At 37.7% G+C, this 16,488-nt stretch overlaps 1 protein-coding gene across 2 annotated transcripts; it reads right to left on the reverse strand.

The window, feature by feature from the left end:
- Positions 1–855: 855 nt before the first annotated feature.
- Positions 856–5,510, reverse strand: LOC106067390 (kelch-like protein 6). Of its 2 annotated transcripts, none has more exons than XM_056005631.1 (2): positions 5,083–5,351; positions 856–3,151 (listed from the first exon to the last, which is right to left on the reverse strand). In XM_056005631.1, the coding sequence occupies exon 2, from the start codon at positions 3,145–3,147 to the stop codon at positions 1,153–1,155; it is 1,995 nt and encodes a 664-aa protein (XP_055861606.1). In that variant the 5' UTR covers positions 3,148–3,151; positions 5,083–5,351; the 3' UTR covers positions 856–1,152. The 2 variants fall into 2 exon arrangements, with proteins under 2 accessions (XP_055861606.1, XP_013082021.2); XM_013226567.2 differs by lacking the exon at positions 5,083–5,351 and adding an exon at positions 5,406–5,510 and having other exon boundaries at positions 857–3,151.
- Between the last annotated feature and the right edge of the window lie 10,978 nt (positions 5,511–16,488).

Below are 16,488 nucleotides of genomic sequence, written 5' to 3' on the forward strand. Positions count from 1 at the left end.
AAGCAGTTTACTTGCTTGCCAAAATGTCAGCTTCAAAAAATATTTAAAAAAACATAAAAAACAAAGAATAAAAAATAAAGATGGTGTGTACATATTAGTGTTGGATTCGCCATGATACCATTTGGCATATAAGACTTTTATAATGTAGGCCCATTGTTTTTAATTTCCGAGCTGATCGCGTTCTTTTTTCTTTTCTTCTACGCTTTGGTTTCCCACTTTCCATTCTCGGATCAGGCTGAAATTGTGTACAATTATTCATATAGTCAAAGACTATATATGAATCAATAAAAAATCAACAAATTAGTTAACCGGTCGTTAATGATACACACTATCACACTCAGAGGGAAGATAAAACTTTCAGTATTATGATATTTGGCAGTGATTGTGAGGTGCTTTCCCCTTACATAAGAAACATTTTTTTTTAAATAACATTAAACACACAATTTCAGTAGATGCTGACCTAGTACCAAAAGGTTGAAAACAGATTAAATAAAGCTGTGATTAATCTTTGACATATTTTTAAGTGCCTTGCCTCAAATAGGACACTTTCATCATTATATCATTACAGGCTATGCTAATATTTAAGTTAAACAGAACCTAAGTCTCCTATAGACATATTAATTTATGGGTGGATTCTGAAAATTTGCAGTTTGGAAATGCACCGGGAATCAATGGACTTGGACGGAAATTCAGTATGACAGTCCAGCGCGCATGCCACAAGACCAGGCAGCCATCCATATTAAATCATGGCTACTGTTTTGATCCTACATTAAATAATTGCTGTTGATTTGATTCCACTTTATAAGTCTTGGCTGCAAGTCCGAATTAAGCCTCGGCTGCTTGATTCCATTTTAACCAAATAGTATTTTTAAGATAATTCTTATTGTTTAAATACATGCAAGTAAATAATGTAACCTTCCTTTTTTTCTTATTAGCTGATTTTTATTTTTATTCAATTCTATAGTCATCTATAATAAATATTAAACATTGTTTTTTCAATAAAAATTCTAAATGTACATTTGACCTTTATATCCCAATATATATTCTTCCAATGGAGAAGAATTGTCTGTAGTTGCCAGGAAAGATGTTTTCATTGGAGAAAAATTTTCTGTAGTCACCAGTAATCAGAGATTTTAATTTCAATAAAACGTATTAAAAGTCAACCAGTAATCTATGTACGATGGTGTTTAAAAAACAAAAGCCACCTCGACTTTCAATGAATCTGAGCGTCTGAAAATGCTCAAAGTTGGCAACGTTTCTTGGTTTGGGTACTTGCTGGTCGTCGATAAATAATAAAAGTTCCTGATTGGTTACTGTAGCTCCAGCCAGATTTAACGTCTGGTCATCCCAGAGCTTAAGGTGGAAACCTATGTCCAGAACAAGCTGGCTGTTGACTGTGACTTTCCAGAGGGCGCCGCTACCTTCTAGAACAAATGTGTCCTCCCCGTGTTTAAAACAGACCAAGTTGTTCGCTGAAACGGGCATGTTCTTTCTGAAGATATAGGTCCATAAGATTCGAGGGTTGAAGACTTGGACAACTGTTTCCGAGCTCTCGTCCGCCTGACTTCCAAAGATGACAATCAAATGACCACATGTGGTAGCAGTTAAGTTAGACATGGGCACTACCAGCTTCCCATAATTTTTCCATCGTCCAAATCCTGGAGCTTTCTGTTCGGTGTCGACGTCAAACCTTTCAATCAATTCACAGTTGGCTCCGCCTATGAGATATAAATGATGCTCAAAGCAAACCAATGCAGGCTCATGTCTTGCGATATTTGGGATAGCTATCTGATTCCAGGTATTGGTGGCTGCCTTATACTTCCTTGCAAGAAATACCCCATAAGTCCTGCCTGTCCAAAAGATATCATTCTCATAAGTGACAGCTTTACAGTCTAGCTGCGTTTCTATCTCCATTTCATCTGTGTTATCAAGTTCCAAATACTGTTCCTCTATTTCATCTTCTTCAGACTCTTCTTCGTCTACTTTCTCTTTCTCCATTGTTTCATGTTTTTCAGGTTTTTTAAATGTCAAAGTTTCTTTCTCTTCAACTATTTCCGGTTCCGCTTCTATCTTGTCGGGTTCTTCTCTATCTCTGGCTTTGAATGTTTGGCAATATTTGAAGACGGGCTCTGGCGTTTTTTTGTATTCTGGTTGCATGTTGCACCATTTGCCATCAATTCTTCGGCAAATATAAAGTCTTTCTGAGATGATAAATATAACATTGGTAAACTCATTCGCTTGGCGAATCATTCCATACAAAGGGCAATAGTCATGTCGCCTACCAGGCTGTAGATGGTAGCGGACGCTCTCTCGAACAAGTGCCAACGCCCTTGGATCACGTCGAACGAGATTGTTCTCCAGAAGATTTTGAGAGCAAGCTGGGCTGATCAGCAGTATTTTACTTTTGGCCAAGAGTTCAAAAAGAAACTCACTTCTATCTCCAGCAACTGTCACTGCTGTGTCTAGCTGATTGGTTGAATTGGCCTGGCTTGGATCGTCTCTACTCTTTGGAGACTTGTACTCGTCTAAGTGCAGAGCCAAAGGCTTATTGCTGATCCAAAAGAGAATCGCTTCAATGACATCATCTTCTGACCGAGGAAAGAAAAATTTATGAGATAATAAGGTTTTCATTTCTTCAACATCGAGACGCAAGATGTCCTCACTAAGTCTTAGCTTGTTGAAACGTATCGCCATATTTGACATGGCTTTACGCATTAACTGCTTGGAATTAAGAAGTTTGGAATCAAAATAAATCTCAGCGCTGGGCCTGTTCACGTAGCTCAACCTTTTCATTTGAAATTTGAAAATAATGGCTAAAAGGCTACTCATCTGAAGCTGGTGGGCCGCGCGCCATACACGTGAAATGTTGTCGATGGACAGAATGTATTTAGACAAGTAGATAAAATCAAGGATGAGCCTGAAGGTATCTGGGTCGATTCCCTTCAAATCAACACTTCTGGTGAGATCCTCTTTCATGCCTGACTGGAACATGGCTCGAAAGACGTCGGAGCACGCGCTCAACATGAACCGATGACATGGAAACTCAATGTTGTCGACGACAACTATGACGTCATGAAACGGACACTCCTGTATCTGCTTGACCATTCCATCGACTTTAGACTTTGCCACCAGACGTGAGACAGACATGATGCTAAAAAAAGATAAAACAAAAACCTTTATCAATTAATTTAACTAACTCAATAGGGTAGATAGTTTAGAGTAACTAAAATAGGATAGATTAGGTGGAAATTCAGTCTAAAGGGTGAATCACTTTGGAATTTATAAAAGATCAATGATATAGGCATTCATTTTTTTTTTTACTAGACTAGTGTAGTTTGTATCCGATCACAACACATTTTGGAGCTCAAAATAATTTAATTGAAGAGTTTGTAAGCTAATACTAATTAGACTTTCACTATGACAGGAGCGAAGCTAGGAATTTTCCATCATGTGGGGGACCGTGGGGGGCTTGACCTCTTTGTTGGCTACTGCACTTTGCGTAATATTTAATTTTTAATGTAAAAAAAAAATATTTTGGGGGCCCCCTTCAAGTGGGGGGCCCGGGGGGATTTTCAAATTTCCCCCCCTATCCTCCCTCTACCCTAGCTACGCCACTGCACAATGACTTGAACATTATTTTTAACAAATCTCAATGAAGGAGATTCGATAAGAAGATGAACTGCCACGAACTGATCTATTGTTATAATTAGAGCTGAATTTCTTTTTTCTATTTAGTTGGCAATGGTGACGTTCAGTTTTAGCGTCCTTGACATTATCGAGTTTATTGTGAAAATCTCCAGCAGCGACAGGAGCGCTAATTAGTCTGTAAGCTTGCTAATGGGTACGCCTTTGTATAAAGCTCTAGCCACTTCGTCAATATTATTGTAGATATAAAATTGTTTCACCAGTGGCGTCACTAGGCTCGATGTCATCCAGTGTGATAAGCAAATTGTTTCATCCAAGCCGTAGTTAACTCCCATTTTTTTTTTCTTAATCTTTAGTAAATTTTTGTTTTCCTCATGATACATCCCATTCTGTTTACAGCACTTGTTTTCTTTTTCCCTAAGGCTATTTATTTTTAATATGCCTAACGTAACGTCCACTTCCCTTCAAACTAGACTCAAAAACACTGCATGAATTTTTTTTGTTCTACCTAGATCTAGATCAAATGCAAATAAACTTTTTTTTTTTTTTTGGTCAAAAACTATTTAATGCGTTTTTATTTTTTAATTTCTGAAGTAACTATCCTAGAGTTTTTGTTGGGTTTATTTCAATAGATCTAGAGTCTTTTTCCTTTTTTTTCGAGAGAGAGAAAGAGAGAGAGAGAAAGGGAGAGAGCAGGAACGTTACGTACCACTGTCAAAGAAAAGAACTAAATCCTAATAGCACTGAAAATCTAGATTCTAGATCTATTATCATTTCGCTACATTCAAAGGGGGTCAAAAAAACGCTTAGAATTAATAAAACCAGATTGATATTTCTTTTTATTTAGAGAACAAAATACCAAAATAAAAGTATAAATGGAAACGGGAATGTGTAGGAAGGACTTTTTGTTGGTGGGGAGGGGGTATAGCGGATAAGTAAAAGTGCTACTAAAATTAACGAGCCTGAATGTGTCTGGGGGCGCATTATGAAGCGGGTCTTTCCAAATAAAGTCAAAAGTCTAAATGGGAGAAATTACGATGCGCAGATAAAGAAATGGGGGTTTCAGAGAGAGAGAGAGAGAGACAGACAGACAGACAGAGAAGCAAAGAGAGAGCGGGCCGTAAAATTTCATTGCAACAGATACACTAATTCAGGGGGTTAAAAAAAATGTTAGGTTGATCGTTAAAATGTGGCCAGTTTTATAAATAGAAAATTAAAAAAAAATAGAAGTGGGTTGTTCCGGCCATAAAAAACAATAAAAAAGCCTAAAACTAATCTACGTTATAATAGTTTTAAATAAGGATCAAATATTATGCATCATTTCGGCTTAACTCCCAGCATATAATCAGCCGTAGAAAGAAGCAATCAACAACAGTATAACAGCGGTTTATCTTTACACATTTCTTTTTTTTTTTTAAATATAAAACCAATACCTACATTAGGAGGCGTGGCGAACAAGTTGTCAAAAGCTTGGATTTGAATATAGGTGAAGACTTGAATTTTGATCCTCGGGATTTTTTAGGCCGCCCACAGGATATTTAGGTTGCCCCGAGTCCAACCAGCTCAAAGACGTATCCAACTAACGCTAAGGAAGTAAAATCAGTTGGATGTTGTGTTGGCCACATGACACTCTGACCAGCCGTCGGCCATAGAAATATACATCGTCTGCTACCGTAGATCACAAGCTCTTAAAACGAGTACCCTTACCTGTTTGACCTAATGCCCACATTAAATAATGACTTAAATAGTTACAAACTTACCGGTAAATGTCTTGTTTCAGAAATCTATTAAAACCAACAACCTAACACACATGAACTGTGTCAACAATGTTAAGACATATAAACTGTCTCTACGTAATTTTTTTTTCTCCGTGCTTTTCGAGGTTGGTCACATGATTGGTTCAAACCCAAGCTGACTGAGTATCTTCTGTGTTGGTGTGTTATTATTTCTTGACCTGCTGGAGACATTTGCTTAGTTTTAGAGTCACGTGTCATTGTTCACCTCCAGAACAAGAGAGGACCAGGACTCTTATAGACTGTGTGAAGTAGTCACCTGGATACCTAATAATACGCAATGCAATATAACATTTAATTATACATATTAACAAAACCCCTGTAGCTAGGTGATGCGCGCTGGCTGAGCGGTAAAGCGCTTCACTATCGAACCAGGGGTCCTGGTGAAGACTGATATTTTTAATTTCGGGATCTTTGGACGACTCTGAGTCTAATGGGTGCCTGACATAAGTTGGGGAAATGTAAAGGCGGTTGGTTGTGCTGGCCATATGACACCGTCGTTAACTGTAATCCACAGAAACAGGTGAACTTTACATCAGCTGCCATATAGATTGAAAGATCTGAAAGGGGAACTTTACATTTTACTGGCTATAAGATTTACAGGACCTTGATAAATATCTCAACTTTAAAAAAAGGCATTAAATAACTAGTAAATTATGATTTTATGTTGTTAAATAAAACGCATATGGGGTGGTGGAAAAGTCTATACAGATTGAAACGGCAATAGGGAAACTATAAAAATAAAACGAAGCCCCAGGGTGGTGCTGCTCTCACTGAAAGGTTAACCGAGAAAAACTGCATTACTTGATTTTCAGTAGCGGGGAAAATCAGCGCCAGAAGACTCCTTGACGGACTGACCAAATTTATAATAGTCAAAGTGCTTTCTGTGATTTTGTTCTGGTTGGTAAAGGTACATAGGAGTGATCGGACATGATTGCGGCTTGCGTATAATGCAAAAAAACAAAAAACAAATTAGGAAGCAGAATCTAGACTTAGTAGGTAGATGTGGTAGTAGGTAGAGATGTCAGTAGGTAGAGATGTCAGTAGGTCAGGGGTTCTCAACCTGTGGGTCGCGACCCCCTTAGGGGTCGATTGACGATTAGCCAGGGGTCGCCTAAGACCATCGAAAATACGGATTGTTATTGTCTATTCTTCTATTGCTGTGTGTGTGGGGAGGGGAGGGGTCGCGGCAGAGTGGGGGATTGTAAAAAGTGGTCGCCGAGCATAAAAGGTTGAGAACCGCTGCAGTAGGTAGAGATGGTAGTAGGTAGAGATGTCAGGAGGTAGAGATGGTAGTAAGTAGAGATGTCAGAAGGTAGAGATGTCACTGATGTCAGTAAGCAGGATGGCTTGTAGAGGAGTCTATCTCGAGTCGGGTGACCTGTACGACTCATCTCTACTGTAAAACCACTCTCTGATTGTCCCAATGGTCGAATTAGTGCCCCAGTGAAGTATTGTTCACTTCTCACTAGAGGATGCTGGGAAGCAGAGACATCCACTATGAACCATGTCAGACAGTCTTGCCAAGAAGAAACGAAGAAGACCCACTTTTCAATTATTCTGTGTCCTTATACTACGTAACTTATTCTTTGAAAAATTCGTTTTAATACTTTTTTATTATAGCTAAAATATACAACAATCCGCTTGTGAAGTTAAGTTTTGAGTTGCTTCCTATGCATATTATATAATAAATGGTGATAGAATGATCTAATTAATAGAGCAGTTGTTAGTATACAAAAAAATGTACAAAAGGGGCCTTGCAGTTTGTTCAGCTGGACCAGTTTCAACCACAACTATGTAACGGTGTATTGAATCCATATTGCGGTTTTTCAGTTACAATAATAATATTAACATTTATTTTGACAGACAAAACGGTAGATTTTAATTGGTTGATCTGCTGCTAATTGATAAAAAAGATAAAGCCTCAACCATTATTGACATAGCCATACCATTATCTCAAAATTGAGTAGGAAAAACAACGAAAATATGAGAACCTAGGATTGGAGACAGTTGGAGATAAAGTCTTTAAGTAAGTTATCTACAATAACAATAGACCCCATTGTTATATCAACCGAGGGAAGAATAATAACTGACCTTCCAGATACCTTTAAGGCCCTTAGCATTCCTAGAATATGCATCCTCTGTTTTGGACAGCTCAACTCAAGATAACATTAGGAAACTGGAACAGACACAAAATAGAGCAATGAGGTTCATAACAAACGAATATTCACATTTGACTAGAGTAGCACCTTTAGTAAAATCACTAAATTTAGAAAGCCTTCAGGACTCAAAAGTAAAGTAGTAATTATACATAAAACACTGAACCATAATCTTCAAATACAAAAACCAAAATCTAATAAAATACTCTGAAAGACACAAAGATAAAGGCATATTCCTCGTCCCATATGCTAGGACAAATTTGTACAAATACTCCTTCTTCCCTAGTGCTATTAGAGCATGGAATGGGTTGCCTGAGCTAGCCAGGAAAACCAGTGACTTGGCAGAATTTAAAGTTATTGGTTAATATGCATGACTTGATGCATGACGCGTAGGACGTAATCATCTTCTTTTTTTTTGAAGTAACGTCTGTATTATATAAGATAAGATAAGAACATTCTGGTTGCTATTCAGAAGGCGGTACTGTTTCAGACCTGCCACATCACCAGAAAATTCCTCGTAGGAAACTGTTAAAGGGAGACTACAATGAATTTTGTTTCTCTTTCATGAAACTCGACCTTTGCAGTGCCAGAGAAGGAATACTCGTTCGTTTCTAACATAATAATAATGATAATCTTCCATAAGGAAATGTATCTTTCAATATGTGCATTACTTAATGCAAACGTCTAAGCCTAAGCACAATTAGGTTTACTACAAAACTTATTATAATGCTCAAAACCATGAAGAATATCCTTTTTCCATAGAAATACAATTTGTTAATGTAGATTTCAGTATACACTGCCAGAAGCTGAAAGTAATATGTGTGACGTTTTTACAAATAAAGAAAAACGAACAATCAATTTAGAATCAGTCACAGTATTTTGAATAATGTTACTTTAAAACTAAGCTTTCAAAATTGCTAATTGTTTTAAAACAGTGATGCCCAAAATACGACCAGCGGGCAAGATCCGGCCCGCGACGTGGTTTCATCCGGCCCGCCGAAACGTCGGTATAAAGTGTAGAAAATTTCCCCACCCGTTTTTTTTTTAAAGTTTGAAAAATGTACCTTTACCTACGTTAGGGCCCTGACTTTTTCTCTGATGGATTGGCACCATGACATTTAAATTTGTAGGTTTATGAAACGGCAAGAAACTAAAAGTGAAATTTAGAATCTACCAGGAAAAGTGAAGGGATATTTACTTTTTTGCGGAACATGATAATAAGCTAACATATTTTTTTTGTAAAGGGATTATAAAACATTCTTAGTTTGAGCCACGAGGGATCGATGGGAATATTTACCAACAAGAGACAAGAAATTGAGTCGTTGGTAAAGCTATCAACAATGCTGCTCACATTTTAAGTAGAGAAATGATTCCAATATCTGACGCTTTAAAAAGTGATAAACTTCCAATATAACATTAATTTATTTAAGTATTAGATCCACAAGTTTCTAATAAACTTGTTTTAGGTCCATTTCATTTCTTTTTGTACATTTTCGGTCATGTGGCCCGCGACGCGAGTGTCGGAAATTAAAATGGCCCGCAGGTCGAGTTAGGTTGGGCATCACTGTTTTAAAATGTTAAATCGACACGAATCGAACAGAAAAAAAAAAAGAATGAACCCACCTTATTCTTTTACCAATAGCACTATTTGCTGGAATATTACCGTTGGAATGGTTTTGCTGCCCCTGGGCCACCGATTAATCTTTTAAAATAAGAGATGTGACCCCTAATTAAGAAGTCTTTTTTTTTTTTAATTGTCGACGTCACGTAGTGTATTGTCTCTTTGTGAAGCCACCCACACCTATAAACAAATAATAGACTGGACTTGATGATCAATTCCTCAATTGGTCCCCCCAGGTCAGTTTACTAAAGTAGGCTTGCGTAACTCGACTACGCACTTCCCAGATCCAAGTTCCCAGTTCCCAGTTCCCAATATTGACATTAACAGCTGGGAGGAGGCTTAGGAATTAAACTACAATTAGTCCTTCATTTGTGCCGGTAAGCTATTTCGAGTTATCTCCCCTCTTACCGAAATGCAGTGATTACTCGTATGTTAAGTAACAAGTAAAGTTCCCCTCTCAGACCTTGCGATCTAAAGGGCAGACGATGTTAAGGTCATCTGTTTCTTTGGCCAACAGTTAACGAGCAGGGTGGCCAGCACAACAACCAACCGCCTTTACTTTCCCCAGCTAAAGTCAAGTCATTAGAGTTGGATGCCCTAAAGATCCCGAAATGCAAAATCACTGAGAATCGAACCCAGGACCCCAGGTTCGGAGGCCAAGCGCTTAACCACTCAACCAGCGCGCCTCTCTACTCATATATGTAACGTCTTGCAATCTAAGTGGGTCATTTGTATTGTTTTGTTTCTAGAATCTTTGCAATAAAAATGTCATCGCTGTGGAAAACATTGCTTTAGCCAACAGGTGTGATATTGATGATCGAACCCCGGGTCACTGCATTAAGTTTGAAGTGTTAACCGCACTACCACCCAACGTTATAGTGTAAATGGTTAACGGTATGAGGTCTTAAATGTAATCCTAATGAACGTTTCAAAGTTTACTTTAACTGATAAAAATTAAAGGCAATGAAAACAAAAAAAAAGGTTTACTTTTAAGTCATTAGCTTTACATAGTAAATACCCATTTGTTTAGCTGTGTTTCGCTTTTTGAAACTTTTTAAACAAACCACCAAACACAAATAGTCAGATTTTAAAATGCAGTTGATTCTCTATAGTCCGAAGGTTACAGGCCCGGAGGGATGTTGGATTACCCAAGTTTAGTTGTACTTTAAAGATATCTACCGCAGTCTACATGTCAAGAAAAGAGTATTTATAATGTAATAAGACATTCTATTAGACTTTTAGATATGTACCATAATTAGTAGATGAAAAAGAACAAAAAATATATTGATCTAAATTATACTCTACACATGATCTCAGCTCTCACGTATTGTACTAAATTAAATTTAAACCTACCTACATTCTTAATATAGACCTACGTACTACACTCTACAGCAGGGGTTCTCAACCTGTGGGTCGCGACCCCCTTAGGGGGTCGATTGACGACTTGCCAGGGGTCGCCTAAGACCATCGAAAATATGGATTGTTATTGTCTACTCTTCTATTGCTGTGTGTGTGTGCTTTGGGGGGGGGGGGGGGTTCGCGGCAGAGTGGGGGAATATAAAAAGGGGTCGCCAAGCTTAAAAGGCTGAGAACCGCTGCTCTACAGTAATTACATGAGTATGTGGGACCATGAAGAGTCCACAGTAATAGTTTTAACATACTCATTAAAGAGGATACTTTTCATTGCCCTGTTTTATTTTTATCTTGTATCAAGAGAAAGGGGAAGACATATACCTCTTCTGTATAAGGGGGCAAAATAAAACCCCTCCCTGTAATACCAATTTAATATATTAGTCAAAGAGAGTAATCCAGATTTAGCGATGCACTCTACATGAAACCAGAGGCTGACACCTTCTGTAGTTGAATCCATTCCTTACATTACGTAAAGTGATATAGCCTGGTGTTGTGTCTGTCTCTCGCCCGCCCACCACGCGTACAGATAGTAGCATATAGGACTTAATGCTCAGTTCGTTGTCCCCTAAGATCAATTTATAGATGCAAGTGTTCGCAACGCAGCTGCCCACGCACTTTGACATTTACAATATTCGCCCCTGAGACTTACATTTCACGAGAAATTAGAGATCTGTTTCCCTTCTTGGGTGTGCATAATGGAGAGTGCAGCGCCGCTGCAGTGCAACAAGCAAAGGTCTTTCAATGTAACTTTGTACATCTTAAAATTATTAGGCCGCTTGCATACTACATGGTTTGACCGCAAGGATTAAACAAGAAAAATTATTAATCAATTTCAAAGCAAAAAAAAAAAAAAAAGCTTATACTTAGTGTAATTGTACCAATTAGTTTGTATCAGTCATGTAATTAAATTTGTAATAGATCTAGACCAGGGGTTCTCAATCTGTGGGTCGCGACCCCCTTAGGGGTCGATTGACGATTAGACAGGGGTCGCCTAAGACCATCAAAAATATGGATTGTTTTTGTCTTTTCTTCTATTGATGTATGTGTGTGTGCTGGGAAGGGGGTCGCGGCAGAGTGGGGGATTGTAAAAAGGGGTCGCCGAGCATAAAAGGTTGAGAACCGCTGATCTAAACCAACAAGAATTTAAAAAAAAAAACACATTAAACGTCATTATGAAATAAATATGGCGACAGTCTTGGTTTGAGCGAGACCAAGCGTTGAATAAGGCCTGAACACTGACATGTAACGTCACCACCTGGGGGCAGTGGAGTCCAATAGTTCGTTGCCAGAGCGTACAGACCTGTCACGTGACAAAGAGCTATTGGTCTCCACTGCCCTCAGGTTGCGACGTTGCATGTCAGTGTTCGGGCCTACTTTGTCGATCGGTCTCGGTTTGAGCCCCGAATAAAGATTGTTAAACTACACCTACAGATTGTTAAACTACGCCTAGAGATTGTTAAACTACACCTACAGATTGTTAAACTACGCCTAGAGATTGTTAAACTACGCCTAGAGATTGTTAAACTACACCTACAGATTGTTAAACTACGCCTAGAGATTGTTAAACTACGCCTAGAGATTGTTAAACTACGCCTAGAGATTGTTAAACTACGCCTAGAGATTGTTAAACTACGCCTAGAGATTGTTAAACTACGCCTAGAGATTGTTAAACTACGCCTAGAGATTATTGGATTTATGAGAATATTATGCAAAAAAAGGGACGAAAATGAGTCGGGGGGTAAAACTACTACAATGTTGCTCAGGGTTTAAGTAGAGATATGAAGCCATTTTCCAACGCGTAAAAAATACGAAGTACTAAGTCTACGGGTTTCTTATAGTTTTAAACCAAATTCATTTCTTTTTTGTATCTTTTCGATCATGTGGTCCGCGACACGAGTGTCGGAAATTGAAATGGCCCGCAGGTCAAGTTCAGTGGCTAGACACGACCTGGTTCAAAGCAAAGTAGGGCCGTTTTACCGTCACGGTGTACTGTGGAAGCTACCATGCCTTTCTACGCATCGTCAGACAACAGCCACCCGCTACATCATAACTTCGTCGACTTCTGACAATCAAGACCTGAACCGAGCGGTACAAAAACCCGTTCTTTCCTCACTCGGTCAGACTATATCAACGCCACTCGTTGATCAGAAAACATAAAAAAGGCACGAAGATGCCTGTGTGTAGTCGCTGAATGAACTTTATGTTGTGTTTGTTCTATTTATGTGTATGTTTCTGTTGTGTTGTCTTTATATGAGAAAATAGTTTTTGTAATCACAACAAATTTCCATAAGGATCAATAAAGCAATCTTAGTCTTAGTAGGTTCATTGTTTGAGGCGTGGTCCAACGGTGTAGTGTGTATGCCGCCCTAATTTAGCTTTTGCTAACTTTTAAGATTTCATTTAAGAAGAGGTATTTAAAACAGTTGCAGGACATTTGACATTTTTAAGCTATCCGGTCAGTCTGCAATAGATTGGCCCTCATTTATAATTTATTATTATACAATGTACACAACATATTGAACAATTTCATGGGAGGCTGATAATGTGTATATGTCAGAGCATTTTCGAATGGTCATTATTTTTATTACTTATGTAAACTCATCGGATGTACCCGTAGCCCGCCGCCTCTTGGGAGCAAGAATAACCTTGATGTTGCAAAACGCTTCCCATGTTACGAAATTTGACCTCGTCCAGGGCCAAGTTGATTGAAAACCAACCACGGAGAGGCGCTCACAGAGCTGGGTTTGTCATAATTGATTGTTTTTTGTTTTTTTTTTCTCTTAAGCGATTCAAAGGGAGGCAATTTACATTATGCTGTAAGATAAGCCTTGACCTGAAGAGTTGGCTGGGTTTTTTTTTTAAAGAAAAATTAAGAATGGACAAAATAATAACTGAATGTAGTACGTCATTTTAAGGATTGAAATGTATTTCTTTTAGAGAAATTTTATTTACGTATAAAATAACTTATACAACTTGTATTATAGCCTAAAAGGATGACATATAAGGTCGATGGGACAAAATATCTTTATTGGTCAAATTACTTTCTAAATAATACTATTCAGATTTGAACAAAAATATAAAAAAAGGGAGATAATATTGAAGGAAAAAAAAAGTATATTTATATATATATACTTTCAGTACGACTCTAGGTGGTCCCTGTGACCAAAAAAAAAAAAAGCCACAGAGAAATTGTTTCTGAACAGAAACTCCCGATATACTGACTCTAGCAGACAGGATTTCCACCTTGATGATGAGGAAGTAGTTTTCCAAATCTCAAGGGAGGAAATCAAAAATTGTCATTAAAAGGGAGACAACAAAAGAAACACTATAAATAATTAAATGCTTATGTTTGCATAAGTGTGTACACACATAGATGTGTATGCACGTTCGATAGAAGTTAATATAAAGAACTGGGGTAATGTAGCAAAGCACAAAGGAAACAACCATAAGCAATGTAGACAAAGTGGAAAAAAAAATGTGACTACTATGTTTAAAATGTTTTAATATCATTTAAGTTTCTACTTTCACTCTTTGATTGTTTCTATTTCATTACCTATTGTTGACATTCTCACCACATATAGTTTATGAACCTTAAATTTCAAAAATATTCATTATATGCTATTGGAAAAAAATAACGCCATATACAAAGCAATTTAAATTGTTAAAATATTAGGACAACCTAAATGTAACTATATGCATTGCTATGTTTTGCAATCATTGTACTTTAAAATGTAACTACTTAATCTGTACGCTTACTAATAAAATATGCATCTTTTTGTTAATGAAAAAAAAAGCCCAATAAAGAGGCCAATAGTCCAAAAAAGAGGCAAAGAAAAGAGGCAAAGGCCCAAGGATTCCTAGGATGTAAACAGCTCGACAACTGAAGTCAAAAGCTAAAAAGCTGAGGTATCTTTAAAAGATCTTCACTTTTAGCATGGACAATCTTGACAATTCACCCAGCATGTTGCTACAAGAAACATGAGACAACCAAATTCAGAAAAAAAAGATTTGACATTATTTGTCATGAGACCATGAAGTGCTTGCTTATCGTGTGTCTTTTTCTTGGCACTGTACACTTTTTAAACTTCTTCTTCTTCGTTCTCATTATTACGTTGGAGGGCTCAGATGCCATGCCGTAATTTGGGATGAACTGCGCAGTCATTTCCAAATCAGGTAGCTCTCCATATAGGTATTTGGTGCCAGTGTTGTTTTTAGACTTCCTGATTAGTAATGCAGTTTTTGTAGGACACGGTCGTCATTCCCTGGTGAAGCTCCACAATGGCAAAGATTGACCTGTACCAATTTTCAGTTTCCTTAACATGTGTTGTCCCATTCCATTGTGTCCAGTTCTGAGACGAAAAATTAGACCTTGGTCGTGTCGGGAGAACTTATACTAGGCGCCGTCTTTCTTGTCACTGGGATGGGGGCTTGCCTATTTCTCGTTTATTCTACTCTCTATTAGTTCCTTTCACAAAGGCTGTGGGACATCCATCTGATCTCTAAATAAAAGCCCTTATTGAAGACAGGAGCAGAACACTTAAAGAACACTTAAATATACCGACGGTGGTCAACGGCTTTGTCTATTCATTGAATTGCTTGTTGTTTTGTTGACAGTGAGAAGATGTCTTTTTTTGTGTGTAGATGGCCATGTCTTTGGAACATTGGGTTTATGAAGAGAGTCTTGTAATTGAAATTTCGATGTTCTTGCATTATCTTCTGTTCTAATTACGGCAAGGTTGTAAACCATATATGTTGTTTATTATTTTTCTTGGTAGGTTTTGGTTGAGATCGTTGATGAATAGTAAGAGGAATGTTGGGGACAGGACTCCTCCTTGGGGGACGCCATTTTTTATTCCCACTGTGTGACTTCTTTGCCCTTGCAAGGAAACTAAAGCTTGTCGATTATTTAGATATTCCTTTATCCAGTTGTTCATTCTGTGGGATATGTGATGGTAAGTTAGCTTGATTAAGAGCACTTGTTCCCAGACTTTATCAAGTGTATTCTCCAACTCAGGTCCAGCTCAGCGGCTTTTTTTTCCTCTACAAACTCAATAACTTTACACTAAATTAGAAGATCCTAGATTATTTGTAAGATTATGCAAAATCTGATAACATACGGAATAACGTGTTGGAAAGGCAATGCTTCTTCATCTAAAATGTTGCGCCGCCTAGACAACATAATTTTAAAAATCAACAAAAATCACACGCACAATACTATCATATTTAAATGAACTTTTTGAACAAAAATGTCTAAGAAACATCGGACAAATCTTGGAAGACAACAGTCACCCGCTCCATCATAAGTGGACGACTTCTGTCAATTAAGACAGAACGTTAGAAAAACTGGTTTGTTCCTTATTCGGTGAGACTATATCAACGCCATTCGTTGATCAGGATACATGAAAATAACCAAAATTGCTTGTGTGTAGTTGCTGAATGAACTCTTTATGTTGTGTCTATTCTATTTATGTGTATGTTTTTGTTGTGTTGTCTTTATGTGAGAAATCACAACAAATTTACAGAAGGATCAATAAGACAGTTTTAGTCTTAACTCAACCCACACTATCGTTGTTGCACTGTTTCTCAAACTTTTTTAATACGGAACTGGAGACAAGTTTTCCCAGGAGTGAAAGAAGAGCAAATTATCGCTGACTTGGAGCCGAGAAAAACCGTCTCTTGGGAATGATTACAAAAGAAAATGTATTGATTCGATTTAACGCAAATCTAAATATATTATTGGCTTTAGAAATCTGTTTTTTCTGCTTTTAATAATTAGCATAACAAAGACATACTGGACCATCTTAGGGCACATTGGAATGTGGAAAGTAGCCCTGGACAACTCAATGATTAACGGTCA

The sequence above is a fragment of the Biomphalaria glabrata genome, chromosome 12, assembly GCF_947242115.1.
Source record: "Biomphalaria glabrata chromosome 12, xgBioGlab47.1, whole genome shotgun sequence".
Lineage (NCBI taxonomy): Eukaryota > Metazoa > Mollusca > Gastropoda > Planorbidae > Biomphalaria > Biomphalaria glabrata.

Excerpts from the sequence above, each read along its gene's own strand:
- LOC106067390 (XM_056005631.1), bottom strand. The coding sequence starts at position 3,147 with ATGTCTGTCTCACGTCTGGTGGCAAAGTCTAAAGTCGATGGAATGGTC.